At 48.5% G+C, this 12520-nt stretch overlaps 1 protein-coding gene across 1 annotated transcript in view; it reads left to right on the top strand.

The window, feature by feature from the left end:
* The window catches only part of LOC141104770 (uncharacterized), a 208937-nt gene that overhangs the window by 159786 nt on the left and 36631 nt on the right, over positions 1 to 12520 (top strand). Inside the window, exons 9-10 of the mRNA XM_073594501.1 lie at positions 447 to 1378; positions 11808 to 11815. Coding sequence (XP_073450602.1) covers positions 447 to 1378; positions 11808 to 11815 — 940 coding nt within the window. The remainder of the gene's footprint in view (positions 1 to 446; positions 1379 to 11807; positions 11816 to 12520) is intronic.

Genomic DNA, 12520 nt, shown 5'->3' with positions numbered 1-12520 from the left:
TCCTATAATCTCCTCATCACTGTCACTCCTATAAAAGACAGTTCTCGTTGTTTCCTCACTCTCTGACTAAGGTCCATGAATAAAGAAATGAACTGGTAGGAGATCAGAGGACCCATTTACTAGTTACCTTGAGGGGGGAATTGTAAGATCCTCAGAGACAAAGCTGCCTGATGTGGGCGGAGTCCTGGTTTAGGGGAACCAATCTGCTCATGTCTAGTAATAATCTTTGTATTTTCTATTTTAGTAGATGGACGGGAGATGAGGAAAACCTCAGAGGATTGTCTCACTTTGTCTCCAGACTGTAAAGTAGAAGATGAGGACATCACACAGCATTCAGAAAACACCACCATCTTGTATTTTGTGGTGCCCCACATTGTGGTTGGACCATCGTATTCCTCTTATCCTGAGGAACCTCAGACTGTGAGGGATAAACCAACAGATAAGAGGTTTCCCTGTACTGAGTGCGGGAAATGTTTTTCACGGAAGTCTAATCTTTCTGATCATCAGAGACTGCACACAGGGAAAAAGCCGTATTCCTGCCCTGAGTGTGGGAAATGTTTTTCACAGAAGTCCAGTCTTACCACACATAAGAGATTGCACACGGGGGAGAAGCCGTATTCCTGTCCTGAGTGCGGGAAATGTTTTTCAGCGATGTCCAGTCTTTCCTATCATCAGAGATTGCACACGGGGGGAAAGTCGTATTCCTGTCCTGAGTGCGGGAAATGTTTTTCACATAAGTCCAGTCTTACCACACATCACAGATTCCACACGGGGGAGAAGCCGTATTCCTGTCCTGAGTGCGGGAAATGTTTTTCAGTAAAGTCCCATCTTTCCCAGCATCAGAAATTGCACACGGGGGAAAAACCATATTCCTGTTCTGAGTGCGGGAAATGTTTTTCACAGAAGTCTACTCTGGCCTATCATCAGAAATTGCACACGGGTGAGAAGCCGTATTCCTGTCCTGAGTGCGGGAAATGTTTTTCAATGAAGTCCAATCTTTCCCATCATCAGAAACTGCACACGGGGGAAAAACCATATTCTTGTCCTGAGTGCGGGAAATGTTTTTCACAGAAATGCCATCTTTCCGATCATCAGAGATCTCACACGGGGGAGAAGCCGTATTCCTGTCCTGAGTGTGGGAAATGTTTTTTACAGAAGTCTGATCTTTTCCGTCATCAAAGATTGCACACGGGGGAAAAGCCTTATTCCTGTCCTGAGTGCGGGAAATGTTTTTTACAGAAGTCCACTCTTTCCTATCATAAGAAATTGCACACGGGGGAAAAGCCGTATCCCTGTCCTGAGTGTGGGAAATGTTTTTCGGTGAAGTCCAGTCTTTCCACACATCAGAGATTGCACACAGGTGAGAAGCCGTATTCCTGTCCTGAGTGCGGGAAATGTTTTTCAACGATGTCCAGTCTCTCCTTTCATCTGAGATCTCACACGGGGGAGAAGCCGTATGCCTGTCCTGAGTGCGGGAAATGTTTTTCAGCGATCTCCAGTCTCTCCTGTCATCTGAGATCTCACACGGGGGAGAAGCCATATTCCTGTCCTGAGTGCAGGAAATGTTTTACAGAGAAGTGCAATCTTTCCAGACATCAGAGGTCTCACACGGGGGAGAAGCCATATCCTTGTCCTGAGTGAGGGAAATGTTCCTCACTGAAGTCCTGTCTTCCTGTACATCAGGGGTCCCACACAACCCTCGAGGTGTATTAGTGAGTGCGGGAAATGTCTTGTATATGAATGTTGCTGGACATGTGGGGAAGAAGCACACCCTGATATACACCTCAGATATACTCCATGGCTGATCTTCATCATGCAAGAAACAGTTCATAAGGAGATCAGAGATCACCAAAGACATGGATGAAGTGTTGTACCGTGTTGGCCATTGATAGCAGGAGAAAAATAAAAATGGAGTCATTACCTCTCATTGGCTGAGTACATTTTGTGATATAAACTCTAGCAAGAGGTCTGTTTTCTCAAGTCGTCCTTCAGGACGAAACACGTTAACCCCACCACTTAAAAGGCAGCCCTCTAGGCCTTTTAAAATAAAAATGGAGTCATTACCTCTCATTGGCTGAGTACATTTTGTGATATAAACTCTAGCAAGAGGTCTGTTTTCTCAAGTCGTCCTTCAGGACGAAACACGTTAACCCCACCACTTAAAAGGCGGTCCTCTAGGGTTTTTAAAATAAAAATGGAGTCATTACCTCTCATTGGCTGAGTACATTTTGTGGTGGAAGATTTCACAAACACTTACAGGTCTGTTTCTAAAAACTTTGTAGAATGAATGTGTAAAGGAAATGTGTAAGTTCTGTATAGAATTGTATTGTATTTTGCACTGCCCTGGAAATCATATTCTATCACAAATACATTTTACATTCAGCCAGGAGCAGCGATTTTCTTTTTAAATGCTTAAAGAGAAACATTAAAAATGTCCAATTCCTTTAAATAACATGTCTGGGGGGTCCTAATCCTTCCTGTGAAGGGGGATATCTCTGTGATGTACAGAAAGTGCTGCAGCAGCGCCGACCTTTATGAAGGAAAAAAGTTTAAAATTGCTGCAAATGACATTTCCATGCCAACTTCTATCCAAAAAAAAAAAAAAAACAGCATGCAGGCTTCTCTAACTATCTGCTACAGTGCCTTGAAAAAGTATTCATACCCCTTGAAATCTCCCACATTTTGTCATGTTACAACCAAAAATGTAAATGCATTTTATTGGGATTTTATGTCATAGACCAACACAAAGTGGCACATAATTGTGAAGTGGAAAGAAAATGATAAATGATACAAATAAATATGTGAAAAGTGTGGGGGGGATTTGTATGGCACCCCCCTGAGTCAATACTTTGTAGAACCCCCTTTCTCTGCAATTACAGCTGCAAGTCTTTTTGGGGATGTCTCCACCAGCTTTGCACATCTAGAGAGGGATATTTTTGCCCATTCTTCTTTGTAAAATATCTCAAGCTCTGTCAGATTGGATAGAGAGCGTCTGCGAACAGCAATTTTCAAGTCTTGTTGTGACGAACCCTTGTCCTCAACAGGACTATGTCCACTGTAAATGCTTCCTTTGTCCAGAACCAGCACTATCCAAGACCCTTTAGCCCACCCAGTCACCAGTCGTAATTTAGTGTAAGGTGAACAACAACATCAAACTCCTTTATTCAGGCACATGTTACCACAGATATACAACTCAGAGACACTCCCCCCCACCCTTGGATTCAGGGCGGGGTAAACTGCCTGGTGACCTGGTGTATGCTGAAAGGTCTATCCGCAGTAGCCTCAGAAACTCTGATGCCAGATCCATATCTCCGCTGGGGTGACTGAAGTCTGCTATCCTGATCTTGGATCCAGGTTTAGGTTTGGATGTGTTCACAGCCAGGAAGCATGATCCCGCTGCTGCCAACCAGTTGTGACGAACCCTTGTCCTAAACAAGTCTATGTCTACCGTAAATGCTTCCTTTGTCCAGAACCAGCACTATCCAAGACCCTTTAGCTCACCCAGTCACCAGCCGTAACTCAGTGTAGGGTGAAAAACATCAAATTCCCTTTATTCAAGCACATGTTACAGCCAGGGCCGGACTGGGAATGAAAACCAGCCCTGGAAAAAATGTCATACCAGCCCCATAGCATTAATGTACCAGCCCAACATCATAACGTCATTATTTTCTTGTTCATAAAATGGAAAACCATGCATTTTAAAGCACATTTAAAGAGTGCATTATATATAGATAAGACACATATAAAAGCACATAGGGCTTTATATATATATATATATATATATATATATATATATATATATATATATATATATATATATAAAAGAAAATTACAGTTGAAAGTGGTAAAAGTGGAACAATCATCAAGAACAGTCCACTTATTGCTATGGTGATATATATTGCCAGAATAAGGAATAATCAAAGAATTTTACTTCAAAGTATGGAAGACGTAAACATGTTCAAAACTTTATTAACGTAACATAAATAAATTGCCTGCACACCACTCTGTCCCTTAATGCCCACCTCCTTGTTATAGGGCACACAGTGTATAGGAATGTATAATGTAAAACATGGTGGGATTTGCCCACCCAGGGGAAATACAACTGGGCAGTGGCGGTGCGTCCATTGCACCCGTCAATCTTCAATAGACAGATTCATGCATTGCATGAATCTATCTATTGTCGCTGCTGCCGCCCCCTATTCAGGTGTCCAGCCCCTTGTCGGGCATCGGGCATCTGAATTACAGCGGCGGGGGTGTCGGTTCTAATAGGCTTCCAAATTGGTAAACAGCGGGCACACTGCTGTGCGTTCGCTGCTTATACAGTGCTGTATTAGGAAATCAAATAAATCGCTTCCCTAACACTGACCTGCCTCTCAGTCAATCAGGTGCACTGGGTCTGGTTACCTGTCACCTGATTGGCTGAAGCGACAGGCGCTGTGATTGGATACCTATCGGAGGGAGCGTGGAGCAACGCGCTGACCTGAGACAGGTAAGTGCCGGGCGGGGGGGACACTGGCAGGATTTAAAGGGCAACCTGGTGGCAATTGATGGGGCAAACTGGCGGCAATTGATGGGGCAAACTGGCGGCAATTGATGGTTACAGTGGCTGTGTTTGATGGGCACAGTGGCTGCATTTGATGGGCACAGTGGCTGCGTTTGATGGGCACAGTGGTAGCGCTTAATGAGCACAGTGGCGGCAATTTATGGGTACAGTGGCTGCGTTTGATGGGCACAGTGGCTGTGTTTAATGGGCACAGTGGTGGCAATTTATGGGTACAGTGGCTGGGCTTGATGGCACAGTGGCTGCGTATGATGGTACAGTGGCTGCAATTGATGGGTACAGTGGCTGCGTTTGATGGGGCACAGTGGCAGCAATTTATGGGTACAGTGGCTGCGTTTGATGGGCAGGGCACAGTGTTGGCAATCTAAGGGCACGGTGGCAGCGTTTGATGGTATACAGCTTTTCAAAGATAATCTGGCACTTGAACAAAACATGGAAGAGAGAGAGAGAGAGAGGGGGGAGAAAGAGAGAGAAAGAAAGAGAGGGGAGAGAGGGAGCGAGAGAGAGGGAGAGATGGAGAGAGGGGGGAGAGAGAGAGAGAGAGAGGGGAGAGAGAGGGGGGAGAAAGAGAGAGGGAGAGGGAGAGAGAGATGGAGAGAGAGAGAGGGAGAAAGAGAGGGAGGGGGAGAGAGAGAGGGGGGGAGAGAGAGATGGGGAGAGAGAGATGGGGATAGAGGGAGAGAGAGAGGGGGGAGAGAGAAAGGGGGGGAGAGAGAAAGGGGGGGAGAGGAGGAAGAGAGAGGGGGGAGAGAGAGAGAGGGAAAGAGAGAGGGGGAGAGAGAGAGGGGAGAGGGAGAAAGGGGGGAGGGGGAGAGAGAGAGGGGGGAGAGAGAGGGGGAGAGAGAGAGGGGGAGAAAGAGGGGGAGAGAGAGAAAGGGGGGGAGAGAGAGAGAGACAGGGGGAGAGAGAGAGGGGGGGAGAGAGAGAGAGGGGTGGAGGGAGAGGGGGAGAGAGAGAGAGAGAGGGGGGAGGGGAGAGAGAGAGAGATTTTTAGTACCTTAATTCTTGTGCTGCAGCTGCACGGCCGGCCATTCACTTCTATTCTCCTCGTGCAGATTAGGGGCGGTGCTGGCGCCGCACGGGACGAGTCATGAAGGCAAATAATCAAGCAGCACAGTGTTCTCCTGCTCCTCCCCTCAGGCACACAGACACGGCGCCGGAACGGAGGAGGAGACACAGTGACAGAGGCACACAGCCATTGCATGGTGCGGCGGCCGCCGCTGCTCTTTACATTGCTGACACTGTGTGACATAGGCTGGCAGCCAGCCAAGCTCCGAGGCAAAAGCGGCCCCAGCGGTACTTAGTGCAGCCAGCCTACCGGGATATTTCCCGGTATCCCGGTAGGCCAGTCCGGCCCTGGTTACAGCAGATATCTAACTCAGAGACACTCCCCACCACCCTTGGATTGAGGGCGGGGTAAACTGTCCAATCACAATAGACACACAGGTCAGGTGTATTCAAACTTCTCATCACTAAACAGTCTTATCAGCAGGGAGAGCTGTTGGAAGAATTGGCCCCCACCAAAATCACAGCTAATCTACATACACATCCCATAATATCCAAGGCAGAAAGACACAATAGAACGTTGGAATACAGCCACACCCCAAACGATCCCAGCAAAGAGTCCAAAACAGCATGAGACAACACACAATATATACCTACTGTATATACAACATTCCAGTGTGGCTGTACAGTGTGTTTAAATAGCATAGATCATAGTGGGGTTCTCCGTCACCCTGGGCCCCTAATGGACACTGGGTGATTTACACATAGGAGGGGCCAGGGGAGCTGGACACAGAGTCTCCAGAGATCTCCAAGGTAAGCTGAGTTCCAGAAAGCCCCCACCCAAAGTGACTCCTGTCACACTTGCCACAGATTCTCAATTGGATTTAGGTCTTGACTTTGACTGGGCCATTCTAACACATGAATATGCTTTGATCTAAACCATTCTATTGTAGCTCTGGCTGTATGTTTAGGGTGGTTGTCCTGCTGGAAGGTGAACCTCCACCCCAGTCTCAAGTCTTTTGCAGACTCTAACAGGGATTCTTCTAAGATTGTCCTGTATTTGGCTCCATCCATCTTCCCATCAACTCTGACCAGCTTCCCTGTCCCTGCTGAAGAAAAGCATCCCCACCACATGATGCTGCCACCACCATGATTCACGGTGGGGATGGTGTGTTCAGGGTGATTTGCAGTGTTAGTTTTCCACCACACATAGCGTTTTGCTTTTAAGCCAAAAAGTTAAGTTTTGGTCTCATCTGACCAGAGAACCTTCTTCCACATGTTTGTTGTGTCCCCCACATGGCTTCTCACAATGTCTTTCTTCTTGTCACTCTTCAATAAAGGGCAGATTTGTGGAGAACACGACTAATAGTTGTCCTGTGGACAGATTCTCCCACCTGAGCTGTGGATCTCTGCAGCTCCTCCAGGGTTACCATGGACCTCTTGGCTCTTCTCTGATGAATGCTCTCCTTGCCCGGCCGGTCAGTTTAGGTGGACGGCCATGTCTTGGTAGGTTTGCAGTTGTGCCATATTCTTTCCATTTTCCGATGATGGATTGAACAGAGCTCCGTGAGATGTTCAAAGCTTGGGAAATTTTTTTTATAACCTAACCCTGTTTTATACTTCTCCACAACTTTATCCCTGACCTGTCTGGTGTGTTCCTTGGCCTTCATGATGCTGTTTGTTCACTAAGGTTCTCTAACAAACATCAGAGGGCTTCACAGAACAGCTGTATTTATACTGAGATTAAATGACATACATGTGGACTCTATTTACCAATTAGATGACTTCCGAAGGCAATTGGTTCCACTACATTTAAGTTAGGGTTATCAGAGTAAAGGGGGCTGAATACAAATGTACCCCACACTTTTCACATATTTATTTGTATCATTTATCATTTTTCCTTCCACTTCACAATTATGTGTCACTTTGTGTTGGTCTATCACATAAAATCCCCAATAAAATACATTTATGTTTTTGGTAGTAACATGACAAAATGTGGAAAATTTCAAGGGGTATGAATACTTTTTCAATGCACTGTATGTATTTTGGAGGGGCCCGTGTGCTGATTTTTTATTTTTTTTTTAATGAGCCGACAATAAAATGTAATTTGCAGACTCTTTAAACTCTACCATTTCTTTGTTTATAAATGTAAGTTGCTGTAGCACATCCTAAAGCTCATGCTCTGTCAAACACCAACTCTATACCGGATTATACCGCCTACCAGATCGAGAACCCCCCAAAACTGAAGAGGTCTAACGTTCTTAAAAATAGGTTCAGCACAGATCAAGCCACAGCATACACAACTCCACTCTTGGCAATGCAATGGTTAAAGTGTTACTAAACCCAGGACTCTGCATTTACTATATCTGGTCTCCCCAGGAGTCTGCATTCACTATATCTGCTCTCCCCAGGAGCCTGCACTCCCTATATCTGCCCCCCCCCCCCCCAGGAGTCTGCAGTCACTAGATCTGTACTCTGTTTTCACTATATCTAGTCTCCCCAGGAGCCTGCAGTCACTATATCTGGTCTCCCCAGGAGCCTGTAGTCATTATATCTGGTCTCCCCAGGAGCTTGCAGTCACTATATCTGCTCTTCCCAAGACTCTGCAGTCACTATATCTAGTCTCCCCAGGAACCTGCAGTCATATATCTGGTCTCCCCAGGAGCCTGCAGTCACTATATCTGGTCTCCCCAGGGGCCTGCATTCACTTTGTCTGCTCTCCCCAGGAGCCTGCAGTCACTATATCTGGTCTCCCCAGGAGCCTGCATTCACTATATCTGGTCTCCCCAGGAGTCTGCATTCACTATATCTGCTCTCCCCAGGAGCCTGCACTCCCTATATCTGCCCTCCCTAGGAGTCTGCATTCACTATATCTGCTCTCCCCAGGAGCTTGCAGTCACTATATCTGCTCTTCCCAAGACTCTGCAGTCACTATATCTAGTCTCCCCAGGAACCTGCAGTCACGAATCTGGTCTCCCCAGGAGCCTGTAGTCACTATATCTGCTCTCCCCAGGAGCCTGCAGTCACTATATCTGGTCTCCCCAGGAGCCTGCATTCACTATATCTGCTCTCCTCAGGAGCCTGCAGTCACTATATCTGGTCTCCCCAGGAGTCTGCATTCACTATATCTGCTCTCCCCAGGAGCCTGCACTCCCTATATCTGCCCTCCCTAGGAGTCTGCATTCACTATATCTGCTCTCTCCAGGAGCTTGCAGTCACTATATCTGCTCTTCCCAAGACTCTGCAGTCACTATATCTAGTCTCCCCAGGAACCTGCAGTCATATATCTGGTCTCCCCAGGAGCCTGTAGTCACTATATCTGGTCTCCCCAGGGGCCTGCATTCACTTTGTCTGCTCTCCCCAGGAGCCTGCAGTCACTATATCTGGTCTCCCCAGGAGCCTGCATTCACTATATCTGGTCTCTCCAGGAGTCTGCATTCACTATATCTGCTCTCCCCAGGAGCCTGCACTCCCTATATCTGCCCTCCCTAGGAGTCTGCATTCACTATATCTGCTCTCCCCAGGAGCTTGCAGTCACTATATCTGCTCTTCCCAAGACTCTGCAGTCACTATATCTAGTCTCCCTCCCCAGGAACCTGCAGTCATCAATCTGGTCTCCCCAGGAGCCTGTAGTCACTATATCTGCTCTCCCCAGGAGCCTGCAGTCACTATATCTGGTCTCCCCAGGAGCCTGCATTCACTATATCTGCTCTCCTCAGGAGCCTGCAGTCACTATATCTGGTCTCCCCAGGAGCCTGCATTCACTATATCTGGTCTCCCCAGGAGTCTGCATTCACTATATCTGCTCTCCCCAGGAGCCTGCACTCCCTATATCTGCCCTCCCTAGGAGTCTGCATTCACTATATCTGCTCTCCCCAGGAGCTTGCAGTCACTATATCTGCTCTTCCCAAGACTCTGCAGTCACTATATCTAGTCTCCCCAGGAACCTGCAGTCATATATCTGGTCTCCCTAGGAGCCTGTAGTCACTATATCTGGTCTCCCCAGGTCTGGTCTCCCCGTTCCTGTTATCTTCTTACTGACAAGCAGGCTTGTCTTGTTACAGTATATACAGCTACCTAAAGAAAATTACTGGTGTTCTTTTGATCCTATTAGTACCACAGTCAGGCAGCTAGACTATTTACAGTTAGTGCAGTGCGTCCTGCTCACAGTGTTCAGCTAAACCTACAAGTTAGTGGGGTGCGTCCTGCTCACAGTGTTCAGCTAAACCTACAAGTTAGTGTGGTGCGTCCACCTCACAGTGTTCAGCTAAACCTACAAGTTAGTGGGGTGCGTCCTGCTCACAGTGTTCAGCTAAACCTACAAGTTAGTGGGGTGCGTCCACCTCACAGTGTTCAGCTAAAGCTACCTGTAGAAGGTTGGTGGTGTTCTCATACTACAGGCAGGCAGTTGATTTTGCTAGCTGCAGTATCAGTACATATATATATATATATATATATATATATATATATATATATATACAATCCCAGCTTAGTGCAGCTACAGGCCATTATTATGTCTGGAAGGCCAAGAAGGAGAGGCAGACAGTCACAAGCCAATAAGAGAGGGCAAACAGGCTCTGTGTCTAGTGCTGGTCGTGGAGACGGTGCATCCTCATCAGCAAGTGGCCGTGGGACACGCTTGGGCTTTTTTTCGGCAGCTGGCCGTGTTGAGCCGCAACATGCGGAAGACTTGGTCGAGTGGATGACCAAGCCATCCTCATCCTCCTCATCCTCTCTCACCCATACCCAGGGTACTTTGTCTGGCAAAGCAGCGGCCTCTTCCCTCGGCTCAATGTCATCAGTGACTCCTTCCCTAGCCCCACCATGTCCTCCTGAGGAGTCCCTCGAACTGTTTGACCACAGTGTTGGGTACATGCTCCAGGAGGATGCCCAGCGTTTGGAAGGCTCTGATGATGATACTGAGCTTGATGAAGGCAGTAACATGAGCACGGACAGAGTGGGTGCTTAAGAAGGACAGCAATCTGGCAGTCATGCTCCCCCTGCTGCAGCATACTGCCAGGTTTGCTCCAGTGATGAGGAGGGAGGGGATGATGAGGTCACTGACTCAATGTGGGTGCCTGATAGGAGAGAGGGGGAGGAGGAGGAGGCGGCACATCACCAACGAGGCAGGATGCCCTCCAGGGGCCAGCCTAAGGGCAGCACATTGACTGCATCACACCCCAAAGCTCCACATGTGCAGGGCGCTGCAGTCTCTGCGCGTTATTCAAAAAGTTCTTTGGTGTGGGCCTTTTTTGAGACGAGTGCATCAGATTGCACCGCTGCTATTTGCAACATATGTCTCAAGCGTATCTCGCGTGGCCAAAACATCTCCCGTTTGGGTACCACATGCTTGACCAGACATATGTTGACCTGCCATGCAGTTCGTTGGCAAGCGTATCTAAAAGACCCACACCAAAGAACAAAGAGGACCTCTCCTTGCTCCTCATCAGCTGAGATTTCCAACCCCACTATACCTTCAGTCCTCTCTGAGACCTGCACTGAGAGGAATGAAGGTGTAGAATTAGGTGTGTCACAGCCAAGTACTTGTGGGCAATCTGCTTTTTGTACACCGACGTCAGATTGTACCAGGCAAATTTCCCTGCCCCAGCTGCTGCACCGCCGAAAGAAGTTTGCTCCCAGCCATCCACATGCCCAGCGGTTGAATGCTAGCTTGGCAAAATTGCTAGCACTTCAATTGCTGCCTTTTCAGTTGGTAGACTCTGCCCCCTTCCGTGAGTTTGTGGAATGTGCGGTTCCTCAGTGGCAGGTACCCAAACGCCACTTTTTCTCACGGAAGGCGATTCCGGCTCTCTACCGGCATGTGGAAGGCAATGTCCATGCCTCGCTGGACAGGGCAGTCAGCGGTAAGGTGCATATTACCGCTGACTCATGGTCCAGCAGGCATGGACAGGGACGTTACCTAAGTTTCACGGCGCATTGGGTGACTCTGCTGGCAGCTGGGAAGGATGCAGGACAAGGTGCAGTAGTGTTGGAGGTTGTTCCGCCACCACGCCTCCAAAATGCTAATGATTGTGACACACCTCTCTCCCCCACCCCCTCCTCTTCTTCTTCCTCCATGGCCTCTTCCTGTGCTTTGTCCTCGGAACCAGCGGTGCTCCGTAGCCGTTCAAGGGGCTACGCAAGTACGCAGGCCAAAAGATGCCATGCGGTGCTTGAGCTGGTGTGCTTGGGGGACAGGAGCCACACTGGGGCAGAGGTTCTGTCAGCTCTGCAGGGGCAGGTTCAGAGGTGGTTTACGCCACACCAACTTAAGGCAGGAATGGTGGTTTGCGACAATGGCACCAACCTCCTCTCTGCCCTCCGACAGGGACAAATGACCCATGTGCCCTGTTTGGCTCACGTCCTTAACTTGGTGGTGCAGCGGTTCTTGGGCAGGTACCCGGGCTTACAGGATGTCCTGAGGCAGGCCAGGAAAGTCTGTGTGCATTTCCGCCTATCATATAATGCCAGTGCTCGGCTGGCTGACCTCCAAAAGGAGTTTAACCTGCCCAAGAACCGCCTAATCTGTGACATGCCCACCAGGTGGAACTCAACGTTGGCCATGCTGCAGCGGCTGCACACGCAGCAGAGGGCCATCAATAAGTACCTGTGCGACTATGGCACCAGGACAGAGTCAGGGGAGCTTGATTTTTTTCCCCACGCCAGTGGGCCATGATCAGGGATGCTTGCACTGTCCTGTCACCATTTGAGGAGGCCACGAGGATGGTGAGCAGTGACACTGCATGCATCAGTGACACTGTCCCCCTTGTCCACCTGTTGGAGCACACGCTGCGTGGAATAATGGACAGGGCACTTGAGGCAGAACAGAGGCAGGAAGAGGAGGACTTCCTTAGCTCTCAAGGCCCCCTTTATCCAGACAGTGTTCCTGCGTGCCCGCCGATCACACAGGAATAGGACGAGGAGGAGGAGGAGGAGGAGGAAGATTGTGTCAGT

This window comes from Aquarana catesbeiana, linkage group LG08 (genome assembly GCF_042186555.1).
Source record: "Aquarana catesbeiana isolate 2022-GZ linkage group LG08, ASM4218655v1, whole genome shotgun sequence".
NCBI classification, from domain to species: Eukaryota; Metazoa; Chordata; class Amphibia; order Anura; family Ranidae; genus Aquarana; species Aquarana catesbeiana.
Note: the sequence above shows the minus strand (reverse complement) of the source record. Positions and strands in the feature narration are given on the sequence as shown.